The sequence below is a fragment of the Glycine max genome, chromosome 7, assembly GCF_000004515.6.
Source record: "Glycine max cultivar Williams 82 chromosome 7, Glycine_max_v4.0, whole genome shotgun sequence".
In the NCBI taxonomy this organism is placed as follows: domain Eukaryota; kingdom Viridiplantae; phylum Streptophyta; class Magnoliopsida; order Fabales; family Fabaceae; genus Glycine; species Glycine max.
This window is the reverse complement of record NC_038243.2, coordinates 27,059,826-27,086,406: the sequence shown is the minus strand read 5'-3', so window position 1 is coordinate 27,086,406 and position 26,581 is coordinate 27,059,826. Positions and strand designations below refer to the sequence as shown.

Genomic DNA, 26,581 nt, shown 5'->3' with positions numbered 1-26,581 from the left:
CCTAAGGCTGTGACACCTATCCATTTCCTTGGTTTTTCGGTCTTTTAGCCTTTCCATTTCCCACTCTCCTGCCTTTTACACGTGTTTGATTTCCCAGATTGTGCCTCTTACACGTGCTTGATTTCCCAGATTGTGCACGTGCTCCCGTTTGCTTCTTTACGTGGCTTTTAAAATTAAAAAATCTCTTCCATTTTATCTATCATGCTTCAGTTTGGGTTTTTTGCTTTTCATCTTTTCACATACAGACCAGGTTTAGCTTCTCTTTCGTGCTATTTTGATATATGTTTTGTTACATTGGATGTTAGCTTATCATTTTTTGCCTTCTCTTTTCTTACATGCATGTTACCTTATCATTTTTTGGCTTTTGTTTGGGTGCTGTTTTCATGTCTATTTTATTACATGCGTGTTACTTTTTCGTTTTCATGTGTTGGACGAGGTTTGGTTTCTCTTTTGGTGTTGTTTTCATGCATCTTTTGTTACATTCATGTTGCCTAATGTTTTTCAGAAATTGCATGTTAGCTTATCGTGTTTGTCTGTTCGTGCTAATTCTGTTGTTCTGTTCTGGTGCTGTTTCATGTGTGTTTTCTTACACGCATGTTAGCTTTTTGTTTTTCTGTGTCAGACGAGGTTTGGATTTTTTGTTACCTTATCGTGTTTCTCTTTTCGTTGTGGTTTTGTTCTTTCATTCTTTTCCTGTTATCTACACGAGGCAGGTTCCTTTTTTTGGGCTTGTTTTTATATTTGGGCTTTGTTTTTTAAAAAAACTTAACTTCTTCCTTGCAAGATTATCTATGAAAAACCAACTACCGGGAAAGTTTATGTCTTTGCCATTAGTTTTGTGCATTTTTGCCCGACATTTTTGTTTCTTCCTTATGGCTTGTCTTTGTTTGTTTGTGGTAGCAGTTTAGACAAAGACATCGCAAAGGCATCACATAAGAACAAGTGGTGCCACTCATTGTTGGTTTTTTGGATGATTGTTTTGGGTGTTGAAAAACAGCATTGTTGCATTTTTTTGCAGTATTATGGCACATTCTCCAGACAAGATAAAGAACATCGATGGCTCAAAAGAAACTCTTAAACTTGCTGTGAGGATCACTGATCTATGGTTTATTGGGATGCCTAACAAATCTGAGCAAGCTGAGATGGTTTTTGTCGACTCCAATGTAGCTTCAATTTTGTGTTTTTGTTTTCTAGATTTATTACTTATTGTTCAGGCCATTATGTTGTAACTTTAACGGAATCCAGGGTGATGAGATCCATGTTGTTTGTAAACAAGACCAACTGAAGTCTAGGAAGATGGACTTGAAGGAAAATTGTACTTATGTCATGCATAATTTTAAAATGATAAAAAACAACGGTTAGTACAGAGTCTATGATCACCAATTTAAATTGGTGTTTATTGGGGTTACTGTTGTAAGGCAGTGGATTTGCGGATGTTGTGGCTGGCCAGTTTGAACCAGGCCTATTGGTTGGTATGTTAACATATTTTTGCAATTGAGTTTATTTACAAAGTTATGCTCTTTTTGGAATAAATAACATTCCTTGATTTTCCTACTTGCTTTAGATGTTATTGGTGTTGTGGAGGAGGTTGTCTTTCACCATGTTTCAGGAAAAGGTAGAAGGGTAGTCTTTAAACTAAAGGACTTGAGGTAAAGTTCGATAGTTGCTAGCAATTTGTGTCATATGCTTTGTCAAGTTGTGGCTATGATTACATTATTATTAACTGATTGTCTCATGACTATTTGTTTCTGATAGCCAACAATTTTTATCTTGCACTTTGTGGGACGATTATTGCTTGCAGTTTTTAAAATTCTTAGATGATCATGAAGGTCATGGCCCAATTACAGTTCTATTGACCCATGGTAGAATAAAGGAAGCTCAGGGTATATCCTTATCTTCAATTTATTGGTTCTTCTGTTTATGCTATTCCATCTTATCATTCTGTTTCTAAATGATTTAGGATCTTATCCGCCATCGGTCAACAATTCTTTCAAGGCTTCAAAGTTAGTTATTAACCAACCTGTGATGGAGATTCAAGAATTCAATGAATGGTATTTTTTGTATGTGTTGTGTAATATGTGTTGATCATTTTTTGTCCTACTTTTGTTGTTGATTTTATATTTGTAGGCTTGTAGAGTTGGGCACTCAGGCCCGGTCAGTTTTTAAATTCCATGGTGAAGGCAGTTCACAAGTTTCAGGTTCTATCCAATTATCATCAAAGGAATCATTCTTTGGAAAGGTTAAGGTAAAGACTATTGTTGAGATTAACACCATCTCTAAAGTAATCATCTTATAGATTTTAATTCTTTACCCCCCACCATCCCAAGTTTATGCAGCATTTGATGTGTATGTTGTTTCACACAGGAAGTTGTTTGTGTAACTGTTGGCACAATTACTAGGATTGTTATGGACAATCATTCATGGTGTTATACAACTTGCATTCAGTGCCATAAAAAAAGTGATGCAGAGATGGCGCCCTTCACATGTGCATGTGGCAAATACAATAAGGAAGTTGTGCTTAGGTCATTGCGATCTTTTAAAATGTTGTGTATTCTTCATACCCTCATATTTTTTACACTGTGGGTACATATGGTAGCAGGTATAGGCTTGAGGTGATGATCAACCACAGAGATGAAAGCACAAAATTCCTGCTTTGGGACTGTGAATGCACTGAATTAATTGTTCAATCAGCTGATGCAGTTAATAGGCTTAAAATTGAAGTACATTTTTGGATTCAAAAGTAATTCTTTATCTTTGATATGTTATTTTTTGTTTGTGTGATACAATTATTCTCTTTGCACAAGGATGGTGATGTTGATTTAAATGCTTCACCCGAAGCACTTGATAAGTTGTTGGGTTATGTACTTGCTTTTAAGATAAAGGTGCAACCCAAGTTCAGGAATTCTACTGTTTTGAAATGTTCAACTGACTCAAGCTTAATAAATGCTGTGATGGATATGCTAGCTGATGCTGAGGTATTATTCAATGCAAGTTATTTGACATTAACTATTGTCAAAACTATGTATTCTACCCATACTTATTTGTTTTACATGGGTTGTTTTGCCATCAATGTATGCCTTATTCAGACATCTTCAAAAATCAATATCCCAACCTTTGATTCCAATCATTCTACCAAACATGAATCTATGAGTTTTAATCATGACCCTCATCTTTTAATATGATCTTTCTTGCAACTCTTCCATTTTGACACTTCATGACTTTCAACTTAGTATTCAATTTATTCATTGCTATTTATTTTATCCAGCAATCCATGTCTGTGACAGCAGACCATGATCCACTGTTTAGGCTCCCATTGACACCTACAAAGCGGCAGGCATTTCAAGATTGTGATGATGAAGCAGGGAGCTCTCAAATTTCACCTGCATAGCTTTCATCCAACAAATTAAAAAAACAAGACGCAATTTAGTGCATTTGGTTGCTTGCAAGTTGTGGTAAACAATTTTTTTGCCCTGCTATTTGCATATTGTAAATTGACTCCTACCTTTAATTTTGTTGCCGTGGTGTTCCTTTAAAACTTTAATCACAACTTTTGTTAAAATTTCAACCTTATTTTGTATCCAAGTATTGTGGGATTTAAGTTCTGTTGTTTATGCGATCTCACCTTAACTATTGCACTATATTTCAAAATCCTTATTTGTTCGATTGTTAAAATAAATATCGACAAAACATGGTTATATTAATGGTTATAAAGACATGTTTCAAGAAACTCCACATATTCTCAAAGTTCATACAATACCTATGCAAATGTTATGAATTCAAATATATCGCGAAAGATGGAACAAGTAAGATTTGGAAATACAAATCATAGATTGCTAGACAGAAAATTCAGAAAACATGTTTTTCACAATGATGATAACTTAAATTTCAATCAAAGTTTTAGGGGGCCATTAAAGCATCTAATTTTAAGGTGTACATGCTTAATTGTCTCAGCACAAAGTATGCACAGGAAACAAACTAACATGTTAGAAATAATTACCACGAAACATCGATCACCATGATAGGTAAACCAGCATTCATGTCTGATTAATTTTCTAACAAAAAAATATACACACCAAGACAAAAGTATCAGCTTTCGAGTCTCCAGAAACATGATCTTGGATCATCAATGATATGTAATTAACTATTTATTTATTATCAATCATCGTTTAGCCTCATTTGTTATTTTAGATGGCATGTTTGCCTTGATCTAACTTTGACAAATGCAGAATCGGATATTTTATAAATTTACTCCATCTTTCATCATATCTCTCAATATGATGTACGATTAATAACACAAGCAAAAAAACAATTTCTCCTTAGGTTGACATCCTACTTCTACCATCCATAACATTTTTCATATCAGATTTCTTATCGATGCCGCTAAAGCATGACTATAACAATGGCTATAAATGCATGTCTAATCATTTTTATCAAAGTATGGTCCATTTAATTAGCTGTCAACATTCATAATTTTAGTATTTTTCCTTATGCTTACTATTTATTACTTACTTTTCAAGTTTTAATGCAGCCGCCAAAACCATGGCTATAATCATGCCTATACATGCATGTCTAATCATTTTTATGAAAGTATGGTTCATTTAACCAGCTGTCAACATTGATCATTTTAGTCAACAAGTCAAGTTATATCTTGGTCCAAGTGGGAATAACATTTCTTTTATGCATGTCCATGGACTTTTGAAGTTTTAATTTACCATATATTGTAACATTCCAACAAGAAATCACTAAAAATTTAATAACTCAGTCAACATTAACAACAAGCATCAAGAACATGGATAACCATCAGCATAGAAATCATAGTGATCCAACACAAGCCAGGATAAAGAAAAAAGGTATCAGGCAGCACAAAGTTAATGATCAGGCTTAGAATATTGATTGTAAGCAATTCAAAATATTATCTTCCAAATTACAATTAATAGTTGTAATTAGTTTATTGATTTAATAATATAATATCCACATATTTTTGTCACACGAAGACAACCAAGTTGTAAGCTGCATTCAATATTATGGGAATCCATTCCACGTTACAATTCTCTTTTAATTACCAAAATAGATTCCACTTAACTTAGATTTAATTCACTTTTTTAGCTAATATTCCTGATTCATCAGAGGATGAGAGTTTTGAATCAACACAAGGTACCACTGAAAATCTACTTTATCAAATTAAATCTCAAGATTATCATGCTATAATCTGATCTAAGTGCAATTTTCATAGGCTCTGCTTCAGTTTCTTCACCTGAAAATCAAAACTATATGTCCTCAGCTAATGAGCCTGCAATTAATAGAGAAGGTAACAATTAATATTCATAAACACTATGTTATTAGCTTAGCCTCAAATACCTTGCACTGTATAGAACTGCTTTTGTTTATCGTGTTCCAATTTACATGTTTTCCTAAAACATTTTCAATAGCCAACATCATTTTGCCATATGTCATTAAACAATTTCAGGGTATTCTGATCTTGGTGACCAACTCATGCAGTGTAGCCACTGTAATGCAAATATGTGGTATGATGAAAGAATCTCAAAATGTGCAAGAACTACAAATCCAAGATTCAGCTTATGTTGTGGAGGTGGCAAAGTTGAACTTCCATTGTTACAAAATCCACCTAAATATCTCTACCAACTTTTGTATGATCATGATACATCTGATAGTAAAAATTACCAACAGAACATAAGGACATATAACATGATGTTTGCCTTTACTTCTGCAGGTATTAAGTTTGACAAATCAAATAATCATTCAAGAGGACCTCCTACAATAAGAATTCAAGGTCAACCATGTCATAGAATAGGTAGCATGTTACCAATGCCTGTGAAAGAACCTAAATTTGCACAATTGTATATCTTTGACACAGAAAATGAAGTGCAGAATAGGATTAATGCAATAAGGTAGTTACTCTTTTATTATTATTATTATAAATGCACAACATCCATGAAGAATGTCACATTTAAACAAATTTCAATTGTTTATTCTGCATTGCTAATCTTGCAATCATCATATATATAATTGTCTACTTTGCTCAGCAGTCCACATAATCAAATTCAAAGGCACATTGTTTCACAACTTAGTGAGATGCTGGATGAATACAACGTGCATGCAAAAACTTTTAGGATGACAAGAGATAGATTGCAAGATGGTCAAGTGGATAATATCAAGTTGAAATTGATTGCTAATCGTGAAAAAGATGGTTGTACATATAATGTACCTACTGTTCCAAAAGTTGTGGCGCTAATTGTAGGCGATTTTGATGAAAATTCAAAAAGAGATATTATTATTGAAACTCGGCCTAGACAATCACAAAGGATCCATGAATTACATTCTAGCTATCTAGCTCTACAATACCCTCTCCTATTTCTTTACGGGGAAGATGGATATAGACCTGATATCCTACATTGCAGTGCACCAGATGGTAAGAAAAGGAAAAGAAATCGTCTTACAATGAGGGAGTGGTTTTCTTACAGGCTACAATGCAGATCAAATGAGTCAAAAACTTTGTTGAATTCTAGGAGACTATTCCAACAATTTGTTGTTGAGGGGTATACTATGGTTGAATCAGAAAGGCATTCTTACATCATAAACAACCAAAAAAAACTTCGAGTTGACAAGTTTTGCAGCTTACAATAGTCATTGGATGATGGAAGCACGAAAGGCCTAAATAAAGGTAAAAGAGTCATTTTGCCTTCAACCTTTGTTGGCAATCCACGTTATATGGATCAACTTTATTTTGATGGTATGGCCATATGCAACCATGTGGGCTTCCCAAATCTGTTTATTACTTTAACCTGCAATCCAAACAGGCCTGAAATCCATAGATTGTTGAATCCCTTGAATCTAAAAGCAATAGATAGACCAGACATAATATCCAGAGTCTTCAAACTAAAGTATGAACAAATGCTTATGGAGCTGACAAAGAATCAGATGCTAGGGAAAGTTATTGCATGTAACTTGATTCTAACTTTGGTGAATTTATATTATGTGCCAGATTGTTATTTTACACTATCAATATTGAGCACACAACCATATCTAATAACTTTATTTGCTGCCTATTAACAGTCTTACTAATGAATTGCAGATATATATACAATAGAATTTCAAAAACAAGGGCTGCCTCATGTCCATTTGTTGCTTTTTTTACATCCTGATAACAAATACCCATCCTCGGATGAAATTGATCAAATTATATCAGTAGAGATACCTTCATAGCAAGATGATCCAAAACTGCATTCATTAATAAAAAAACCATATGGTTCATGGCCCATGTGGAACTTCGAACCCTGGATCTCCATGCATGAAAGAAGGCAAGTGCAGCCGTCACACAATTGAGAAAAATGGTGTTATAATTTATAACAGGTATATTGTACCTTACAATCCAAGATTGCTCAGAAAATACCAAGCACATATCAATGTTGAATGGTGTAACCAAAGCACTTCTATCAAATATTTATTTAAGTACATCAACAAGGGATATGATAGAGTAACTGCTATTTTGATTCATGATGATAATGATCCAAATCACAATGGTAGCACTCATAATGATGAGATCAAAGAATATCTAGATTGCAAGTATTATTAAAAATTAATCTCTAATTTATCTGACCATTATTGTTTTAACAGCTACATCTATCTTCCTGACAGATACATATGTCCCTGTGAATCTACTTGGAGAATCTTTGGGTTTCCAATACATGGCAGAGAACCTGCTGTTGAAAGATTGCACTTCCATCTTCTAGGCCAACATAGTGTTGTCTACGAAGACCATGATGATATTGATGATGTATTGTCTAAGCCAAGTATCTATGATTCAAAGTTTATTTCATGGATGAACACCAACCAAATTCTGTTGAAGGAAGAAATCTTACTTATGCAAAATTTGTTTCTAAGTTTGTATACAATCAGAAGAAAAGATGTTGGCACCTTAGGAAGAAAGGATACACCATTGGCAGATTACTATGGGTCCCACCAATTACAGGCGAATTATTTTACTTGAGGATGATGATTACTGTTTGTAAAGGACCTACCTCATTTGAGGATTTAAGAACAGTTGATAATGTTCAGTATCCTACATATAGAGAAGCATGTTTTGCTATGGGGTTTTTGCAAGATGATAAAGAATTCATTGAGGCAATCAAAGAAGCAAAAGACTGGGGCTCAGCACATTATATAAGAAAGCTATTTGTGTTGTTACTTTTAACTGCAACAATGAACAAACCTAAACAAGTTTGGGACCAAACTTGGCATTGGATGGCTGATGACATTGTCTATAATTATAGAAAATCATCAGCAAGTCCAAGTTAGTGGTAATTTCCCATGACACAAATGAATATTGATGCGACACATAATTTGACTTTTTTTCCCTTTTGTGTGTTAGCATTACAGCTTGATGATAGGACTCTTCAAAATCTGGTCTTGCTTGAAATTGAACAACTGTTGCAAGCAAATCAAAGATCGCTTAAAGACTATCCTTCAATGCCATATCCAGAAGATGTGAATTGCCCAACCTATCTAGACAATAGTCTTATATTAGCTGAACTCAATTACAACAATCAAGAACTTAGATAAGAGTTTGAACATCTATTTTCTCATATGACAGGTATATTAGCAACAGAGCAATTTACGCCTCTGAAAATTATTATGTCCATTTCTTTCTTAGCTTTTCTCATCTACAAATTAGTACTTCAACTGGATTCATTTTTCTTTAAATCTAACACCACATATCGACAATTCCATACGAACAAGCATCAATTTACAACCAGATTGTTGAAGCTGTTAATAAAGATGAAGGTGATATGTTTTCTCTCTATGGATATGGAGGTACAGGAAAAACATACATTTGGAAAACACTTGCAAGTTCACTAAGAGCTGACAATAAAATTGTAATTATGGTTGCTTCTAGCAACATAACTTCTCTATTATTTCCTGGAGGTAGAACTGCACATTCAAAATTCAAAATTCCAGTTCCAGTTTTTGAAGACTCAACTTGCAATATCCATAAAGGAACTCAATTAGCTGAACTATTAAATCAAACGAGTCTGATCATTTGGGATGAAGCACCCATGGCTCACAAATTATGTTTTGAGGCACTTGATCACAACCTTAGAGATATCATCAAACACAACTCAAAGGACAATAAAATCTTTGGAGGTAAAGTAATGGTCTTTGGTGGAGATTTCCGGCAGATCCTGCCAATCATTCCAAGAGGCAGCCGCTCTGATATTGTTAACACAACAATTAATTCCTCTTATCTATAGGATCATTGTCAGATCTTGAGATTGACAAAAAACATGCGCTTACAAAACAACATGCAAGCAACAGATCAAGAAGAAACTGCGACTTTTGCACAATGGATTATAGATATTGGTGATGGTATTATTGGACATGAAAATGATGGATACGCTACTATTCAAATTCAACAGGAACAATTAATCACAGAATATAATGATCCTATTCATAGTATAGTTAGCTCTACATTCCCAGATCTATGTCATCATCACAATGATCGTGAACACTTCCAATCCAGAGCAATATTAGCTTCTACAAATGAAACAGTACAACAAGTTAATGATTATATACTTACATTGATACCAGGTGATCATATACTAAATTATCTTATTATGTTTTTCATCTTTTAGCCAACTTTGCTGGATTTTACATTTTTTGTTGATGAATTTGCGTTTTTATGTCTAAAATAATGATATGTGGACAAATGGAATATCTGAGCTCTCATTCGGTTGACAAATCCGAAACCATTGAAAGTTGTCATTTCCGCTCGCTCACAACTGAATTTCTTAATTCATTGACAACATCTGGCTTACCAAATCATTGTCTTAAACTCAAAATTGGAACACCTATAATGGTATTAAGGAACTTAGACCAAACTCAAGGGTTGTGTAATGGTACTAGGTTAATTGTCACAAGGCTAGCAAAACATGTTATTGCAGCTGACATAATTTTTGGGAAAATATCGGAGATCATGTTTATATCCCACGAATGTCTATGTCGCCTTCACAGTCACCATGGCCTTTTAAGCTATTGAGGAGACAATTTCCAATAATGCTTTCTTATGCAATGACAATTAACAAATCCCAAGGACAATCCCTATCTTCAGTTGGACCTTACTTGGCAAAACATGTTTTTTCACATGGCCAATTATATGTTGCACTATCAAGGGTCAAGTCAAAGAAAGGACTTCGAATTTTAATACATGATCACAACAAAGAAAAAATGACTTCAACCACCAATGGGGTTTTCAAAGAGGTCTTTACAAATATTAAAAGGTTAATCCAATTTATTAGTGATTCCAAATTTAATTGTATGCACAATTGTATTTGCTTCTTACTCATATGATCTCTTATATATAGTTAAAACATCATCAAATGAGCCAATCTATAATTCATGAACTTCAAATAACCACTCTTTCGTTATGAAGTACATTTTCTTATTTGCTGCATTTTAAATTTCCATCCCTTTTCATAAACTCCAAATTAACCATTTCTTTCATGAATTGCACAAAAAAAAAAAACTAAAATACTTATCTCAGTTTAAATACTACCATTCAGCAAATGAACTCTATATGTTATTGTGGCTCTTTTCATAGGATAATACACTTATTATTACTCTTTTAGTAGAACCATTTCTCTTTTGTTAGATGATCAATTGCTCATACAAAATGTTATGTCTCCCAAATCATTACCCATTTCAGCATTAGACAGTCATTCATTTGATAATGGAAATTGTATTTATAACAATAAAAAAGTTGTGTCAAAATCTTTGTTATATTCAGCAATCAAAAAACCTCTTCACCTGCCTCCACCACCACGGACCTTCATACTCATTATTCCACCCATTCACATCAAATCTTTAGATGTAGCATTCAATACTCCACAGTTCCCAAACCACTTAACTTGCCGCCAGTTACAGCCTCCAAAAAGCAATAACCCTTCTATCACCCACTACCTCACACCATCAAACCACGCTTCCTTTTTCTACCACCTCCACTTCAACTCTAAGGAAATCATTCTCTCAACGCGACTGCCACCATGAGTTCTGCTTCATCAATTGCCTCAAGCAAGGTAAGTCTAAACCGAATACCTCACTTGATGTGTATTCATTTCGTGATTTTTTCCTTGCCTTTGCTTACATTTTTCATCGATATCCCGAACCAAAATTGAACATCTTGTCATCTGTATTTGTGACTTTTGCATATGCAATTTAGGACAGACATATTCAACAATTCTAGCTTTGAATTCATGATTGTCTCACTCAACCTTCTTTCATGTGCCAAACCCCTAATCCATTTTTCCCGCCTTCTATTTCGTTTATTTCCACCCATTGTCTTAGGTTTCTTACATACTACGTTATCATCTACCTTACAATTTAGATATTAGCAATGTTTAAATCCACATTTTTGCCCCTCACACTTTTTGCATGCATGTTGTCTTTTTAGGCAATGCATGTTCTATTTTGACATTTTGTTGATACTAATTCAAAACCATGTTCCAATGGTTCTGATACTGTATTCTTAAATAGATAGTAAGAAATAAGCGTTCTTTAACACCACCAACACTATTAAATTCTTTAAATATTAATTTAGTTTTGTTCATTGCTAACGAGTAGTGAAAATTATCCAATAATTTAAACTGATGCTACTATATTGCCACTGTCAATGGACCCTAGCTAGCATGTCATCTACAATAACATTTCAACTATTCATGTACGCAAAAAACAGCCTATCAGTATCCTATTCCATTATGGTGCAGCCTAAACAAAACAGAAAGAACATTAAGTTAAAACTTTTTAGTGTCTATTGCATTTTGTTGGGTTCTATTACCATTATTTCCAAGTATTGTATTAAGCTTCTGAGTTGTTGGGTTATATACATCCTCTGTTATGTTCTTTTCATAATGCTGATTTTGTCCTCTCAAACTTTCTTCCATTTAATCAATGCTTTGATCCCTTGACCCATGGTTTGATCTTTTACTTTCGTTACTCTGCATGAATTACGCATGTTCTATATTGCTTATTTTCATGTCTTGGATTCAACTTCTTAGGTGTTATATTATATGCATCTTCTCTTATGTTATTTTGATTATCCTAATTTAGAACTCTTAAATCCAATTACTACTACATTGCAGCAACACCCCAATTTAGGGCTGCAGACATTAATTTTGTCACCTTGCTTCGTATTATGTTGTCCCAATCGAATTGGTCATATACATGTTCTTTAAATGGTAACTCCTCTTTTTTTTTTCATTGCACTGTAGTTGAGATTCCCTGCTATCAGACATCCATTAATATTGCAATTTAAAGTTGCGTTCCATTGTGACAAAGTAAAATCAAATGCTATTTCCATACTTTTGCCTTTCCTGCTTTTCATATTGTCTTTCCTTTTTAAAACAGTTTTTTTTTTCCTTGTAGGACGCCATAGAGATACTAGCTTTTTATCAGCGACAATGGGAACCAGATTATCTAGAATTCGTTGAGTTTAAATATGATGGGGCCAGCTATGAAATTCGAGTCAGGCAACACAAGGGCAAACTTTTCTTTGCTGATGGCCTAACAACATTAATGACAGAATTGCAGATTTATGAATCAATAATCATAAATTTCCTAGCCTGTGACCACCACTCAAAATTTGACCTCCACTTCACTCCACCATTACACCAGCAGACATGCAAAAGATGTCGCGTCTCAAGGAAACATATTTGGACCTTTGAAATCACCCAATCAATGCTAGGGGCACCATATCCACTGGTAAAATATTCATATCCATTTATATCTTCTATACAAATATTAATTTCAATGCCTAACTTTTTTTTTCCCTATAGCAACTTCCACCCTCTGTCACAAAATGTCTAATCCACTGTGGTGACCACATGACAATCCTCAGAAGATTCGGACCTCCACTACAATGGAATGTAATCGTGCTTGACAAGGAGATTGGTGATAAGTATATCATTCAGCCTTGGTATAAATTCCTTCAAGAAGGTGATTTTAGCCATGGAGACGAACTGTCATTCTACTATAGGCGTGCCAAAAAAATCTGGGAAGTTGTTATTAGACGCGCAATAGATTCGGACGACAGCAACATAGATTTTTATCAAATTAAATATATCATCATTAGAAATGTCTAGCAAAGTAAAATTGGCAGAAAAAAGGTCTTGCAGTCCATGCTTACAATATATTGTTTCAATAATGGATATTTTATTTAGTTTTAAAATTAATTGAAACATAAAACATAAAGAATTTTCTCTATCCTCCATTTTACTAGGTGGGTTAGTGACCAAATCCGACTCATTCCTGGAGTAAAAGTTTGTGGAACAAATCAAACTCTAGAGTAAGGACAAGAATATATAATTTTTAAATTCAAATTTATAGTGATAGACTTCATGAGAGTTGAATCTTCCTTCGGTTTTTAAGTTTGGAGTTTGCATCCTCCTTGCCTTGACTGGACAAATGCAAAAAGGTCAGTCAAAGCACTAAATCAGAGAGGTCAAAACTACTCTTGTTTATAATTTCTTATATCAAATGTAGGAGGATTTATCATGAAAGTAATCTTACTAAGAGCATGCATCACAAGCATATAATATAGAAATTTCTTTCAAGCTAAATATACTTTACTCTTTGCTACAATATGGCTTTCCTTACATAAAATGTTAACAACTTAAAAATGCTAACAAAAATAGACGAGACACTCAAAATCCATATAATTATATTATAAGGTTGATTGAAACATTACCTCTAGTAGTGGTTGCAATTTCTTGTTTTCTTTCTTGAAAAGCCTCTGCATGAAATAGAAACAAGCACTTTTAATCAAACCAAAATATGAAAAAAATGTTGAATGGCTTACAAGCTTCTTGTATCAAAAGCCTAGATTCAGATGTTGAACCATTTCCAATATTTAGAGAAGGATGGTCCAAATAAAGAGTTCTCCATTGTCATACCCTACATGTGAAAGAAAAAAGAAACAAGGCTACAATATATATCTCACCATAGGAAGTTGAGAGAGGTATGGTGTATCTCATTTGAACCAAATGCCATGATGGTTCTTGATCAAGCTCCATAACTGAAATATTACCATTAGAATTTGAATGTCAAATGTTCCTACCAACACAATTACATGCTCATAACTTACAAAGCTTTACTTCATAGCTTGTTCCAAATTAGACGTACTAATTGCATAGAGGCAGAATGACTATAAAGGAAGTGATTTCTTCTTTAGCTATGTACACATTAGAAAATTGTTTCTTGTCTATGTCCCAATCCTAAATGTGAAATTTCTTTAGGACAATAATTTTTCCTAATAAACTAAACTTAAACATGATAATATAAACATATTGACCCATTACAATGAAAAAAAATTAACATAATAACATTGTGAATCTTAGTAGTGGAATAGACTTTGTGAAAATGAAATTCAGTGGCAGCACAAGATTCGAGCAAGTCCATAGATATACTTGCCTCGATATGGTTATTGGAAGTGACATTTATAAGGGCACCTTGGTTCTAGATGAACTCCATGCATTAAATATAATAACATTGTTAGTACACAAGTGTTAGACTTTTGGAAAGCGTACCAATTGTCGTCGCAGGTTACAAATTTATAAAAAGAGATCGTCTCCACAAGGACTTAAGTTACTTAATTCATTCGGATAAAGGTTATCAATTTAATAGTTATGTACAAATTTAATCGAATTTATCATGGGTTTGTCTAGCTAATGAAATCTAACTTAAAGTAACAAAATATTGGAAATTATAGAAATAATACAAATAATGAAAATAACAGAATTTAGTGCGTTAGAAACATGTAAGCTTACAGAAACAATAATAACAAAATTAATTAATTCAAGAAAACGTATGATTAGACTTCACTGTTCATACCCTCAGTATCCTACTAAGATTAACATATATGAAAATTTTCTAAAATTACTGATGCATACATTAAGTTACCCCGAGTCGATTCCTCGCACTAAAGAATCCTAAGAATATTTACCGAATATCGATCCCTCGCATATGAAGTAAATATCTTAGCATTACAATCATAATCTCGTGCTATTTGCAATCAAAACGTTATGCTCTATTCCTAGCAACGTAACATAAAGAGTAAAATCATTTAGTTCAAATTCTAAGAGTACTTCCCAATCAAACTTAAAATATAATTTCATGAAACTAGTGATCAAATAGAATCAAGTATTACGAACAGAATGAAATCACCAATAATGAGTAGAAAAATTCATACATATATATAATATCAAAAGAGATACATAAGGGTACAAAGATTGCATCCAATCCTTTGGAAAAACTAACTGATCATTGCATAGAACACAAGACTAACAAGAGAAATGACAAAGGATGCGATCCATGGTCACAACTTTGTAGCGCCCGGGCTTCATTTTCCATTTTCTTCTTCACTTCCTTAGCTTCTCACATTTTCTTTCTGCTTTTGGATGTCCCTTTCTTCTTCATTTGCATGGCTATTTATAGAAAAAAATTCAAGAGGTGTAGACAAATTCGCCAGGCGAACTGTAGCTCGCCCAAGAAAATTTGTTACTTAGTGATGAAGGCATAAATTCTCCCAAGCGAGCTATAACTCACCCAAGTGAGTTGGTTGCTTAAGTCTGAAGAAATTTGATTAGCCCAAACGAGCTAGTTGCTAGCATGGGCGAATGGATGCCTGAAATCTAGGAAAAATGATCATTTTGCCCTTTCTTTTCACTTGGTTTTTGGATTCAAAAAACAACCATCAAAACCTACAAAATCATGGATGGATCTTTCATATTTAAGCAACAACATTAATAAATGTATAATATATATAACAACCAGATTTAAGGAAAGTTTATAAGAAAACTATTACAAAAGAAAGATAAGTGCTTAACATTTTAAATTAAAAAATAACCAAAATATGACACTTATCAACAACCATACTTGATATTTCTAACAAAGGAACATTTTTCTCAACAGTTTTCTTATCAACAATAAAATATCATTATAGAGTACAAGATGTGCTTGAAACGATTACACCTCCAAGGAAACAGTATGTGCAACACTATCCGAGAGTGCAGGAAAAAAAGTCATAAACCATACAACTCAATACCTAGGCCTAAAGAGAAGAAATTGAATCTTAAATTATACAAGTTCAAAGTTAAGCTTACAACTGCGTAAAGAAAGATACAAAACCTATATGCTTCATACTAAGTAATTGAGATGGATTTCCCCAATAACAAGGAGCTATACTCCATTGCTTCATAATAGTAAAAATAAGTTTCCATGAAGGTAGAAACTAAAATATGGAATATAAAAATGGTATAAATCAAGCCTAAGTTTGTGTCTAATTGGATATCACAATTTGTCACAGAGTTCTAAATCACAGCCAAACCTTTGTACAAACAAAACAAACCAACGAATAACTAAACACACTACCAAAAAAATGATTTTCTACAACGGTCGAAAACAACATACAACGATGGTTGTTGATCGTCGTAGAATCTAATGTCGTTGAAAGTTAACACTTTCAACGACGGATAAGAAGACACCGTTTTAGAAAACCGGCAACTTTCAAGGACGGTGCTTACATAAGCACCGTTTTAGAAAACTACCTTTCTAAGGCGGTGTGTTAATCGTCTTATACGACTAACTTTTGTATAGAAAACTTTTGCAAAATATGTATAGTTTTCCCCAATTTATAGTTCTTTTGTAGGAATTGTAAATAAACTTTGTTGTGTTTTGATCTCTGTCATTAGGGTCTCTTTTATTGGAATTAATGTTAAAATACGTACAATTTCAGGTAAAATGGAGCTAATTTCTTGAAGTGCCAAAGTGGCTTTCGCGCTAAGCGAACTCAATGGGCTTAGCGCGTATCCATCGCTAAGCGTAGCTTCAACACACTTAGCGTGAAGAAGGAATCTGGAAGAGCACCTAAATCGAAGAAGCACGCTAAGCGCGAGATCAGCTCACCAAGCGAGTCGTCCGTCTCTTGCCAAGCTTAGCGCAACATTGGCGCCAAGTCCAAATCCACTTACTCGTGCTAAGCACGATAGTGGCGCTAAGCGCGACGGCGCAATTTCAGAGCCTATTTAAAGCCTGAATTATCAGAATTAGGGTAAGACCGAAATTATTACACTCTTGCACAAAATTTTACACAGAGACCTTGGAGAGTGAGCTCTGAAGATAGTAGAGGAGAGGCAGCACAGCAAGGAGCCTAGGGTTCATCTTTGAGCAAGATTAGAGAGTGTTTGAATGATTGTGAGGTGCCAAGAAGAGGAGGAGGGATCCCCCTTCCTGTGTAAGCAGCAATTTCTCTATATTCTCTATCTAATTGTAGAAAAGGCCTCCTTGTTATGGCTTGCTAAAACCCTAGTTGGGGATTTCTTATGAACAGTTGACGTAAACATTTTTCATATCTAATTAAGTGTGTTTTATGTGTTCATTGCTTCTATCGATGCTTCATTGTTGCATGCTTTTGGTCTGATCACACATTGGTGTGTACTGTTAGGAACTTTAGCACTGGAAAGTGTACTATTTCCTTAGATCTTGATAGAGCAAGGCTAGATAACTGCATTGCTAGGGATAGATTGCAGGTTTTTTTAGTTTTTAATTATACTGTGATTATAATGCTGTTTAAATTAAGCCTAGTCCAACAAGAGGATTTGAGGACGAAGCTTGGTTTAAATTAGTCTGAACTTACGAGGGATCAAGGTTTAGTACTTTAGTCTTGAGCATAGAACACAAGAGCATTCTTAATTAGAGAAATATCTTTATATGCATCAACTCGTTTATTAGAAAGACCCAACGTTGTTAAACCATTGCTGTCACTTTTAATTGCTTGCGTTTACTATTTTTTTCTAATTAGGATATATCATACTCTTACTTCAATTCACAATTATTATTTTCTGTCAACAAAATGCCTGATTATTGAACAAAGCTTTGTCTAATAAACAAGTTTCCTGTGTTTGATACTTGAATCATTCTGTTTTAATTTTAAATACTTGGTGACCCGGTGCGCTTGCCGATATATCACTTCCCCTTTGATTTAAGTGTTTGTAAATTTAAGACAAAAGAACTGTGTGGGAAGGTGATGAACAATGTGCCTACGTAAGCATCGTTTTTGAAAACTACCTTTCTAAGACGGTGTTTACTTAAGCACCGTCCTTGAAAGCTTGTTTTCTAAGACGATGTTTAGGTAAGCACCATCCTTGAAAGCTACCTTTCTAAGACGGTGCTTATGTAAGCACCATCCTTAAAATACAGATTATTTTTAATTATTGATATTTTTTCTAAACGATATCCAATCATAAAAAATATGAATAATTAAAAATAATATTTATTAGCATGATTGTAATTAATATTAATATTAAAATTTATTTAAAAAATAAATAAATATTAATTACAATCATGATAGATTAAATAAAAATAAGAGATTGACAAATTAAAAATTCCTAAGATAATTTCATGGAAAAAAAAAGTTATTACAAAATTTTTTTATTATAAGGTAACTGCATTTACTCAATATTTAAGTAAATGATAAAATACAGAGACCAATAATCCAAACTTATCAACACTATTAGATACATACTAGATTTTGAGTACAATGTAATTTATAAAATGTCATACATCAAACGTCAGTCCATAGAACTTACTTGAAGTGCATAAAATAGCAGCTCTCTGACCAACAATACTTTTAAGTTGAAATTTCGTTTTTTCCCTCCCGAAAATCTGCTTTGTTAAAACAATTACTTTTAATCTTTGAATTTTACTTTAATTTTTTTTAACTCAAATACTTAATTTCAAGAAATAAATATTTCTAATTTTTAAAATCTGAGTTATTTACATTTTCTACTTATTCATTTGAATTAATTATATACATTATTTATAGTAATAATTAGACAACGTGTATTTAACTGGCAAACAAATCCCAAGACATTACGAATTTATGATAGTCGAGTTCCCAAAATATCCCACCACCAATCATATGTTCAAAATATCTAGCTACAGTGACTGCACCGCTCTGCACATTATCCTCTATTTAATATTTACAGCCAGCCAGAATAGGATAAAGAAGAGAAAAAAATGGTAATATCACCTCATATTTTAAACATACTTTAGAACTATTAATTGGAGTGAATATGCATAATGATAGGTGAAATTAACTGCAATATGGGTACGATGAAAATCAAACAAATCTAAAATTGAATTCAACAAAGAAGAATGTATACAGAGTGTGAATTATTAAAATTTTACATTTAAAATAATTTCTATTTAGTTAGTGTGTAATTATAAAAGAAAAAAGTTATTCAAAAGATGGAGAGAGAGAGAAGTACCAACCAATCAATGAGGATAGGCTGTGACTTTTGCTAGGCATGAACAAGAATTTGATCAAGCTGCTCAGAATCATTAATTTCTTCCATCTCCAAGTCTGAGCGATTGGACACCGTTTCAGCAGCTTCAATTTCAAGCCATTATCCAGTTTCATGTTTTCTTCTCCAAAGATTCCTGAATTTTGTGCGTGCATCCCTGACATGTAACAAAAAATAGCATAAGCAAGATTGTCCAGGCCATAGGTTGATGGGTGAGGAACCCAACACTTCAACAAATATCCAAGGTCATAATGGTCTATGAAAAAAAAGTTTTCTTACTTCATGCGAGATGCACCAAAGCATTCAGCAAATGACATCAAAGGCGATATATAGTCAATTTCAAAACCAGCAGTAACAGCACGAGCAAATGCCATGCCTTGCTTTTCTGCAATGCTGACTTACGTGTCTCTAGGACTTTCAGAAGATGAACTCTAATAGAACATGTAGAAGTGAATATGAGTTAACAATCTGTTTCACATAGTGCTAAGAAACTCAATAAATAAACTTCATCATATTTATATGCAAGCAGCTGAAACTCAATCCAACTGGGCGTTGATTAAAAATTTATAACAATGTAGAAATTAACAGTTATCCAAAATGCTTAAGCTATCATAAATGCATTAAAAACCATCTCCATTTGTATACCTGTTCAATAATAAATAAATAAATAAAATTCATAGTTTTTCAACATGCTGCTTTCAATACTGGTGGATAACTACCAATGATAATTCTCCAAGAATCATGCGTAAATGGATTCTGCTTTCAATCTCTGGAGAACCAAACAATAAACCAAAAAAAACTAAAAAGTCAAACCTTTCAACAGTTCTCTGGGACCGTTCTTGTTTGCCAGCACTACGGCCTTTGAACATTGCTTCTGGTGTAGCTGGATCGTTCTTAAGACCCTTAGCTATGTCTTCAACGTATGTTATCTTCCCTTCCCTAATATAAGGCAAAACAATATCCAAGAATTTAGGATAGAGGTGATAGTAATCATACACTGTGAAGGCTTCTACTTTGATCTGCTTGTATATGATATTCACAGTATGATTCATACTGTGATATCATTACAGCCACCATAATTCGACCACGCCTTCTCATGTTAAGAAGGGCTGCCTCAAGCATGTCTCCCCCAACATTGTCAAAGTATACGTTAATGCCTTCAGGAAAATATCTATCACCAATTAAACCCCACAGCATTATGAGTGTATATGTTTAGCATTCTGGCTCACAAAAAAACTAATCCAAATTTTAGTTGAGAAAACTTGATTTCCTTATCTTGTGGAAGATCAAGTACTGTTTATTAAGATAACTAATTTTTGTGTCTAAGATAATTTGAAGTTATGGATATGGTAAATGTCAATTGTGTACTCACCTCTTCAGGGACTACAGGGAGCAAGTATGGTTCAAGCTGTTGGAAAGCACAGGATTGCACACTTATTGGTTAGTAATATAAAAATGCATAAGAACTAAAGAAATTAAACAGATAAATATAAAATTGTCACAAACCTACCTTGTTATCTATGAGCACTTCTAACATTTTGTTCCATAGGAATCAAGGCTCTGCTTGTGATCAATAATTTCGAAGCATAAGCAGAATAATAGGGCAAACCAAAAACTGCAGAAAAAATCAATTCTGAGATAGCATTTGCATAGCCATCAGGAGTATCACAAGTGCAGGTACCTCCCAGAAATTCTAGCAACTCATTTCATCATGTGCAAAATAATATATTAGGCATTTAAAAGGATCATGTAAATTGTAGCAGTGCATAAAATTACAAAGCATTAGTCAATGGAAAAGAAAAACAAAAATATAAAAATTGTAACATGCAGAGATTAATATAAACATATAAAAAATGGAGCCATTAAGTACCTGGCATCCATAACTATAAGCAATTTGCTTTGATACTTGTTTCCAACAACCTGAGTAAAGTTTCCAAAGAAGCATCAAGCAGTTTCAGGGAACAAGACAACACACCTCAGGGTAATTATCACCATCAATCTTCTACAATCGGGTAATGAGTTCCTGGACAGACTTTGTAAAGTTCTTAAGGCCATGATAATGTCAATCATACAACAAAAGTCTTACTTATATGTTATAGAACTTTAGATTACAGTAGTAAATGCAAAGATAAAAAACTAGAGGTCCATCTTTCTCCATTGCCAACATGAAACCATAAAAACTAACGCACCAAAAAAAAAGCTAAAAAGTCAGACTTGTTCTTCCCCCTCTGCCAATTGAAACATCTTTTGGTCACTCGCATAACTCCAACCTTTAAAATATACTATAAAGTTGGAGCCAAAATCACAAAAAACTACTCTTGGCAGAAGTTAAAGAATACCAACATCTCAGAAGCACAAAAACCCAATAAAATAGGAAAAAAAACCCAGATCATTGAGAATTCTCCAGCTTATTTTTTATTTTACATGTGTGTGTGTAATTTTTTCTCTAAGCGATAAATAAAAGCAAATTGCATGTACAACAAGAACAAGAATATATTAAGGAAATACGCAGCGAGGAGCACATGTGAACTTAAAAATTGGCGAGTTTCCAGTGAGAGCGAGGTTTCAGAATCTGTTGCAAACTTCGGATTGCCAAACATCGCTTCTTAAAAATCGCCAATGTCGCCGCCAATCTTCTCCTCCAAATCTAACATAGAAAAACAGATCAAAAAACATGCTTATACAAAAAAAAATTAAAAAAGAAAATAATTCTGAAATGCATTGCGGTTGCGGTTCCTAGACAGTGTGATGGCGAGCGGTTGAATCCGGTGAAATGATTGAAGTCTGAAACGAAAAGCATGATGTGAGAGATTTAGAAAATCATTGTAGCAATACCATAACATAAACTAATATTCCTATTTACAAATAAATTTACATCCAGTACTAGTACCATTAGTACAAGCCCACCAAGCCTTTAATTTGGACAATAAGACTAATAACCCCAATATCTCCTAACAGTGGGGAGCGGAACAGTAGAGCCACACACAGATTAACCAAATAAAATTGAAAGGAAAAGAGTAAAAGCACACAACCCACCAATAAATATTAGCACTTACACAATAAATTTTAAAATTAAGAAACAATAAAGATTTTGTTCATTTTCACCATCACATATAAACTTTAGAATGAACATTTTTTTTCTATTTCATTTTATTTCATTCCATTCTTCTTAACATAATTTTTAAGGACTGTACACCTAATATAAGATTAATTGAACACTTGAACATTCAGAAGCTACAAGCGTAACAAGCCATATCATTTATATAGCTTATTTGGTTCAATCTTCCCTTTGAACAATTGAACTTACATGAGCAACAAGCCATATCTTTAACCTTTAAATTAAACACGATGGACTGAATAATATGGTAAATAAAAGATGTGACCTTTGGCAAACAAAAATCTGCATTTATCTGAGATTCTATACCCATGGAAATTTATGTATAACCTCAAAGGCAAAAAGCGTAAAGCATAAAGCAAAGTGGTCGGCTTCATCATCATCTTTACCTTTAACTTTTGCCTACTCTACAATATCATATGCACAACCCAATGCTTTTTCTATAAGAACCCTAAAAACCCAAACCCTTTAATTCCAATTTCCATGAACAAATTCTCAATCAAACCAAAACACCAAAACACACAGAAATGGAGATATTATCACAAATGTGGTCTCCGTTAGGGTTGTTTACCGTTCTCCATAACGCTCTTCCATTGCAGCTTCTCTCATTGTCTCATTCTCTATACGAATCTCTGCAAGATCTACTTTCTCTGTATTCATATTTCGAGATTCTTGAGTTCAATGACTACTGCGGCGTTGACCTCAAGGACCTTTACCTCAACGCCGTGAACTACTCCCTCATTGTCGCGTGCCGCCGATTAACTCTCTCTCGCTTGCTGTCATTGAACCGCATCTCCTTCACCGTTGGGTTGAACCACACCGTCCACGACGCCTTCCGCGGCCACCGCATCGTCTAGATGCACCACATGGACACTATGCAGGACTAGCTTAAGGAGAGGCGCAACTTCACACTCCGCCTCCTGAAGCACCATCGCCACGTGCTCGTCTCGCCATACCTCACGTACGTGACCTCATGTGTTGAGGAGTTCGAGTGTGTCTCGCGAGTGAAGGCTCTTCACCTACAACACCCCCGCTTCTGGCTCCTCTGAATTGGGTTGGGTCCACATCCACCCATGTCGTCCTCTGCCAAAGAGAGAAAGCTACAAAGAAAAAGGAAGATACAAAAGGAAACAATGAGAGAGAGGAAAATATGAAGGGTCAATGTAGTACCCCAAGAAGATAAGATAAGAGAGAGAAGAAAACATAACAATTCAAAGACGGGTTTTTAAATAATTGTCCTTGAACTTACAATATTAAGATTCTACGACGTTTTTCTACCGACCATTCTTGTTGGTGCATCGTAATAAATAACTTTTGTAGTAGTGACATCAAATAGATTATATCATGTGGATAAGAAATCCAAGTAACTCTTTATTTTAAAATGTATATTTCACATTGTTGGTGCACATGGTTCTAATGACATTGTAATCCTTTACTTCCATACTAGCACTGCGGAACATTTTTCCCTCTTCATGATAGAAGTATCCCTTGTCAAGTAAGCACTTCATGAGTTGGACTCATTCGAACCAAGGATGAGAAAATTGAACTGCGGTTTCTTCCTTGTTCATGAAACTTGAGGATTGTTCGATACTCCATCTCCAATCAGTGACACCTTCTTCTCCAATGTCGCACCATGATGTGTATAGATCCTTGAAGTTCCATAATTTCATGCTGCACTTTGAAGCCATCCATAGTTGAGACTCGATGGAAACTATTATTCTCAAGAAACGCCCAATCTAAGTCTCCAACAGTAGGTGCGGCTACAACTTGAGTCTTGGCGAATGCACCGAGTGCAAGATCGCGAGGTTATGTTAGGGTTTGAAATTTGGGGGTAAATTAATGAAATTTACATTGGTTTCTTCTTCAACAAATATTTGATTTTAACATCGATTTTAAAACTAATGTTGAAAGTAAGACACTTTTAACATCGCTCGTTTCAACAATGATTTAAAATCGATGTTAAATGTCTTTCTTAACCGATCTTAAATTCTTTTTCTATATCAGTGTACAAGCATGTTTGGGACTACGAAAATCGTAAAATCCCAGCTATCACTACTACAAAAGTGTCTTTCCACATCGCGGTATCTACGTCGGTTATCAAAAAATCGATTTAGTACATTATGCAGTGGCATTTTTGCAATTAATGCCAACTATATTACGCCGTTAATGGCGGTTTTTATAAAACTACCTTTGATGTTAACATTACAAAGGAGGTTTTATAAAAACCGTCTTTGACTCAAGTCATTTTTAATTATTTTATTCATTGAAAAATGATTTTCGGATGTGAAATCAAACTCGAGTTGTTGTTCCCATCTTCTCATTTTGTAAACCCTAAACCCCATTTTCAGTGACATCGAGATTGATCGAACATGGATGAGGGGTGCGATGTGATCGTGTTGGGCACGGGTCTCAAGGAGTGCATTCTCAGCGGTCTTCTCTCTGTCGATGGCCTCAAGGTACTCATCAGTTTCCTATTTCTTTAATTTTCTTTTCAATAGATCCAATTCTCGCATGTTAATTCCTATTTGTTGTTCGATTCAGGTTCTGAACATGGACAAGAATGACTATTACGGAGGAGAATCCACTTCACTCAATGTTATTCAGGTCTTTTTTCATAATTTCTTTCTTATCTTTCATTTCTGCAAAAGAAATAAAATAAAATAAATATTTGTTATTATTGAAGTTTGAACTACGAAATGATGATTTCTCTGTTCTCTTCTTCAACTTTGGAAGAGATTCAGGGGAGATGACAAGCCTCCTTCACATTTGGGCGCTAGCAAGGACTATAACATCGATATGAACCCTAAGGTCTTATAATTTATTTCACTATTTTTATTTTAGTATGCTAAATCGTGATGGATATTATATATATATATATATATATATATATAGATATATATATATATATATATATATATATATATATATATATTTACTTGATGTAGCGTATGATATGATCTTTCTTAATTTGTGTGACATTATTTGTTCATTTTTTCTTCTAGTTTATTATGGCTAATGGCAATTTGGTGTGGGTTCTCATACATACCAATGTTACTAAGTATCTCTCTTTCAAAGCTATGCATGGGAGCTTTGTGTTTAATAAAGGAAAGGTATGTTTGTGTGTTGCTGTTACTCATTTATCTTAACTAAAGGTTTCTTTTGGTTTAGATGTTAGATGTCTTAATTAATTGTTTTGCTTGTGCGTTGGTGCAAGTTCATAAGGTGCCCACAAACAACATGGAGGCCTTGAAGTCTCCACTTATGGGGCTATTTGAAAAATGCCGAGCACGCAAGTTTTTCATTTATGTGCAAAATTACAATGAGAGTGATCCCAAGACCCATGAAGGGATGGACTTGACAAGAGTGAATACTAAAGAGTTTATAGTGTATATGTACACTTGTTTTCTTGTCGTGTTCATTATTTATGCAGATTTTAATGTCTCAAGCTCAGCATTTGCGTTGCCTTCATACACTGCGTAAATATTTTGAAACTGGTTTAGGAGTAATTACTATGGCCTTTTCCATGTCCTTATCGATAAGGTCATAAAATTTTGATTTATTAATATTTGTATGGATTTGCCTGACTGCTACATGAATCAGTCATGTAAAGTTTGATGCAATCCTATCCCGCAAGGGCATTGGGTAGAAGACTCCAAGTAGATTGGGCTAGAGATCCAAGGGAAGGCCCTAGGGTTCTCATGAGCCTTAGGGTAGATTTCGAGCCCATGGGCTAAGTATAAGCCCGCTTATCTTTGTAAATATTAGAATAGGTTTTTCCTTCGTTTTCGCCTTGTATTTTGGCCATTCTAGTAGTATAGGGTTTTCGCCTTGTATTTTGGGGCATTTTGAGTAGTCTTTGTAGTAAGAACTTTTTTTTGTATTTTCATGTTTTTTGTCATGGGGGTGAGCTTAGCAATTATAGGGGGTGTGTAGCTAAGTTCTACCTTCTCATCTCAAGGAGGTGAGCTTAGCTATTAGAGAGGTATGTGTAGCTAAGCTCTAGCTTCTTTAGGAATCTTCTTAAGGAAGCTTCTCAAGGAGGTGAGCTTAGTTATGAGAGAGGTGTGTGTAGCTATGCTCTAGCTTCTCAAGGAAG

The 26,581-nt window shown here is 34.2% G+C and overlaps 3 protein-coding genes and 1 long non-coding RNA gene across 9 annotated transcripts; 2 read left to right on the top strand and 2 right to left on the bottom strand.

The window, feature by feature from the left end:
• The first annotated feature begins 1,022 nt into the window (after window positions 1-1,022).
• Window positions 1,023-3,388, top strand: LOC102660369 (replication protein A 70 kDa DNA-binding subunit E-like). Its single transcript, XM_006584276.1, has 11 exons — window positions 1,023-1,145; window positions 1,246-1,315; window positions 1,419-1,472; window positions 1,565-1,649; window positions 1,756-1,883; window positions 1,961-2,051; window positions 2,128-2,245; window positions 2,365-2,522; window positions 2,600-2,720; window positions 2,805-2,975; window positions 3,266-3,388. The coding sequence occupies exons 1-11, from the start codon at window positions 1,023-1,025 to the stop codon at window positions 3,386-3,388; spliced, it is 1,242 nt and encodes a 413-aa protein (XP_006584339.1).
• A 9,868-nt stretch (window positions 3,389-13,256) lies between these two features.
• Window positions 13,257-19,527, bottom strand: LOC121175126 (uncharacterized). Of its 2 annotated transcripts, XM_041017074.1 has the most exons (4): window positions 19,339-19,523; window positions 14,009-14,083; window positions 13,757-13,801; window positions 13,257-13,465 (listed from the first exon to the last, which is right to left on the bottom strand). In XM_041017074.1, exons 1-4 carry the CDS (start codon window positions 19,484-19,486, stop codon window positions 13,350-13,352), a joined length of 384 nt encoding a protein of 127 aa, XP_040873008.1. In that variant the 5' UTR covers window positions 19,487-19,523; the 3' UTR covers window positions 13,257-13,349. The 2 variants fall into 2 exon arrangements, 1 of the variants encoding a protein (XP_040873008.1); XR_005892218.1 differs by lacking the exons at window positions 13,257-13,465; window positions 13,757-13,801; window positions 14,009-14,083 and adding an exon at window positions 15,238-15,767 and having other exon boundaries at window positions 19,339-19,527.
• Window positions 19,528-19,784: 257 nt separating this feature from the next.
• LOC100812603 (uncharacterized) lies at window positions 19,785-23,518 on the bottom strand. 5 transcript variants are annotated; one of them, XR_005892220.1, is made up of 6 exons: window positions 23,057-23,518; window positions 21,241-22,154; window positions 20,881-20,985; window positions 20,743-20,778; window positions 20,184-20,309; window positions 19,785-19,801 (listed from the first exon to the last, which is right to left on the bottom strand). It is a non-coding gene; the product is annotated as an uncharacterized lncRNA (long non-coding RNA). The 5 variants fall into 5 exon arrangements; XR_005892221.1 differs by lacking the exon at window positions 23,057-23,518 and adding an exon at window positions 22,678-22,752; XR_003267721.2 differs by lacking the exon at window positions 23,057-23,518 and adding an exon at window positions 22,261-22,526.
• A 1,336-nt stretch (window positions 23,519-24,854) lies between these two features.
• On the top strand, window positions 24,855-25,965 carry LOC100777305 (guanosine nucleotide diphosphate dissociation inhibitor 1-like). The gene is made up of 5 exons (XM_006584275.3): window positions 24,855-24,941; window positions 25,027-25,079; window positions 25,200-25,293; window positions 25,488-25,599; window positions 25,700-25,965. The coding sequence occupies exons 1-5, from the start codon at window positions 24,855-24,857 to the stop codon at window positions 25,963-25,965; spliced, it is 612 nt and encodes a 203-aa protein (XP_006584338.1).
• Window positions 25,966-26,581: the final 616 nt, after the last annotated feature.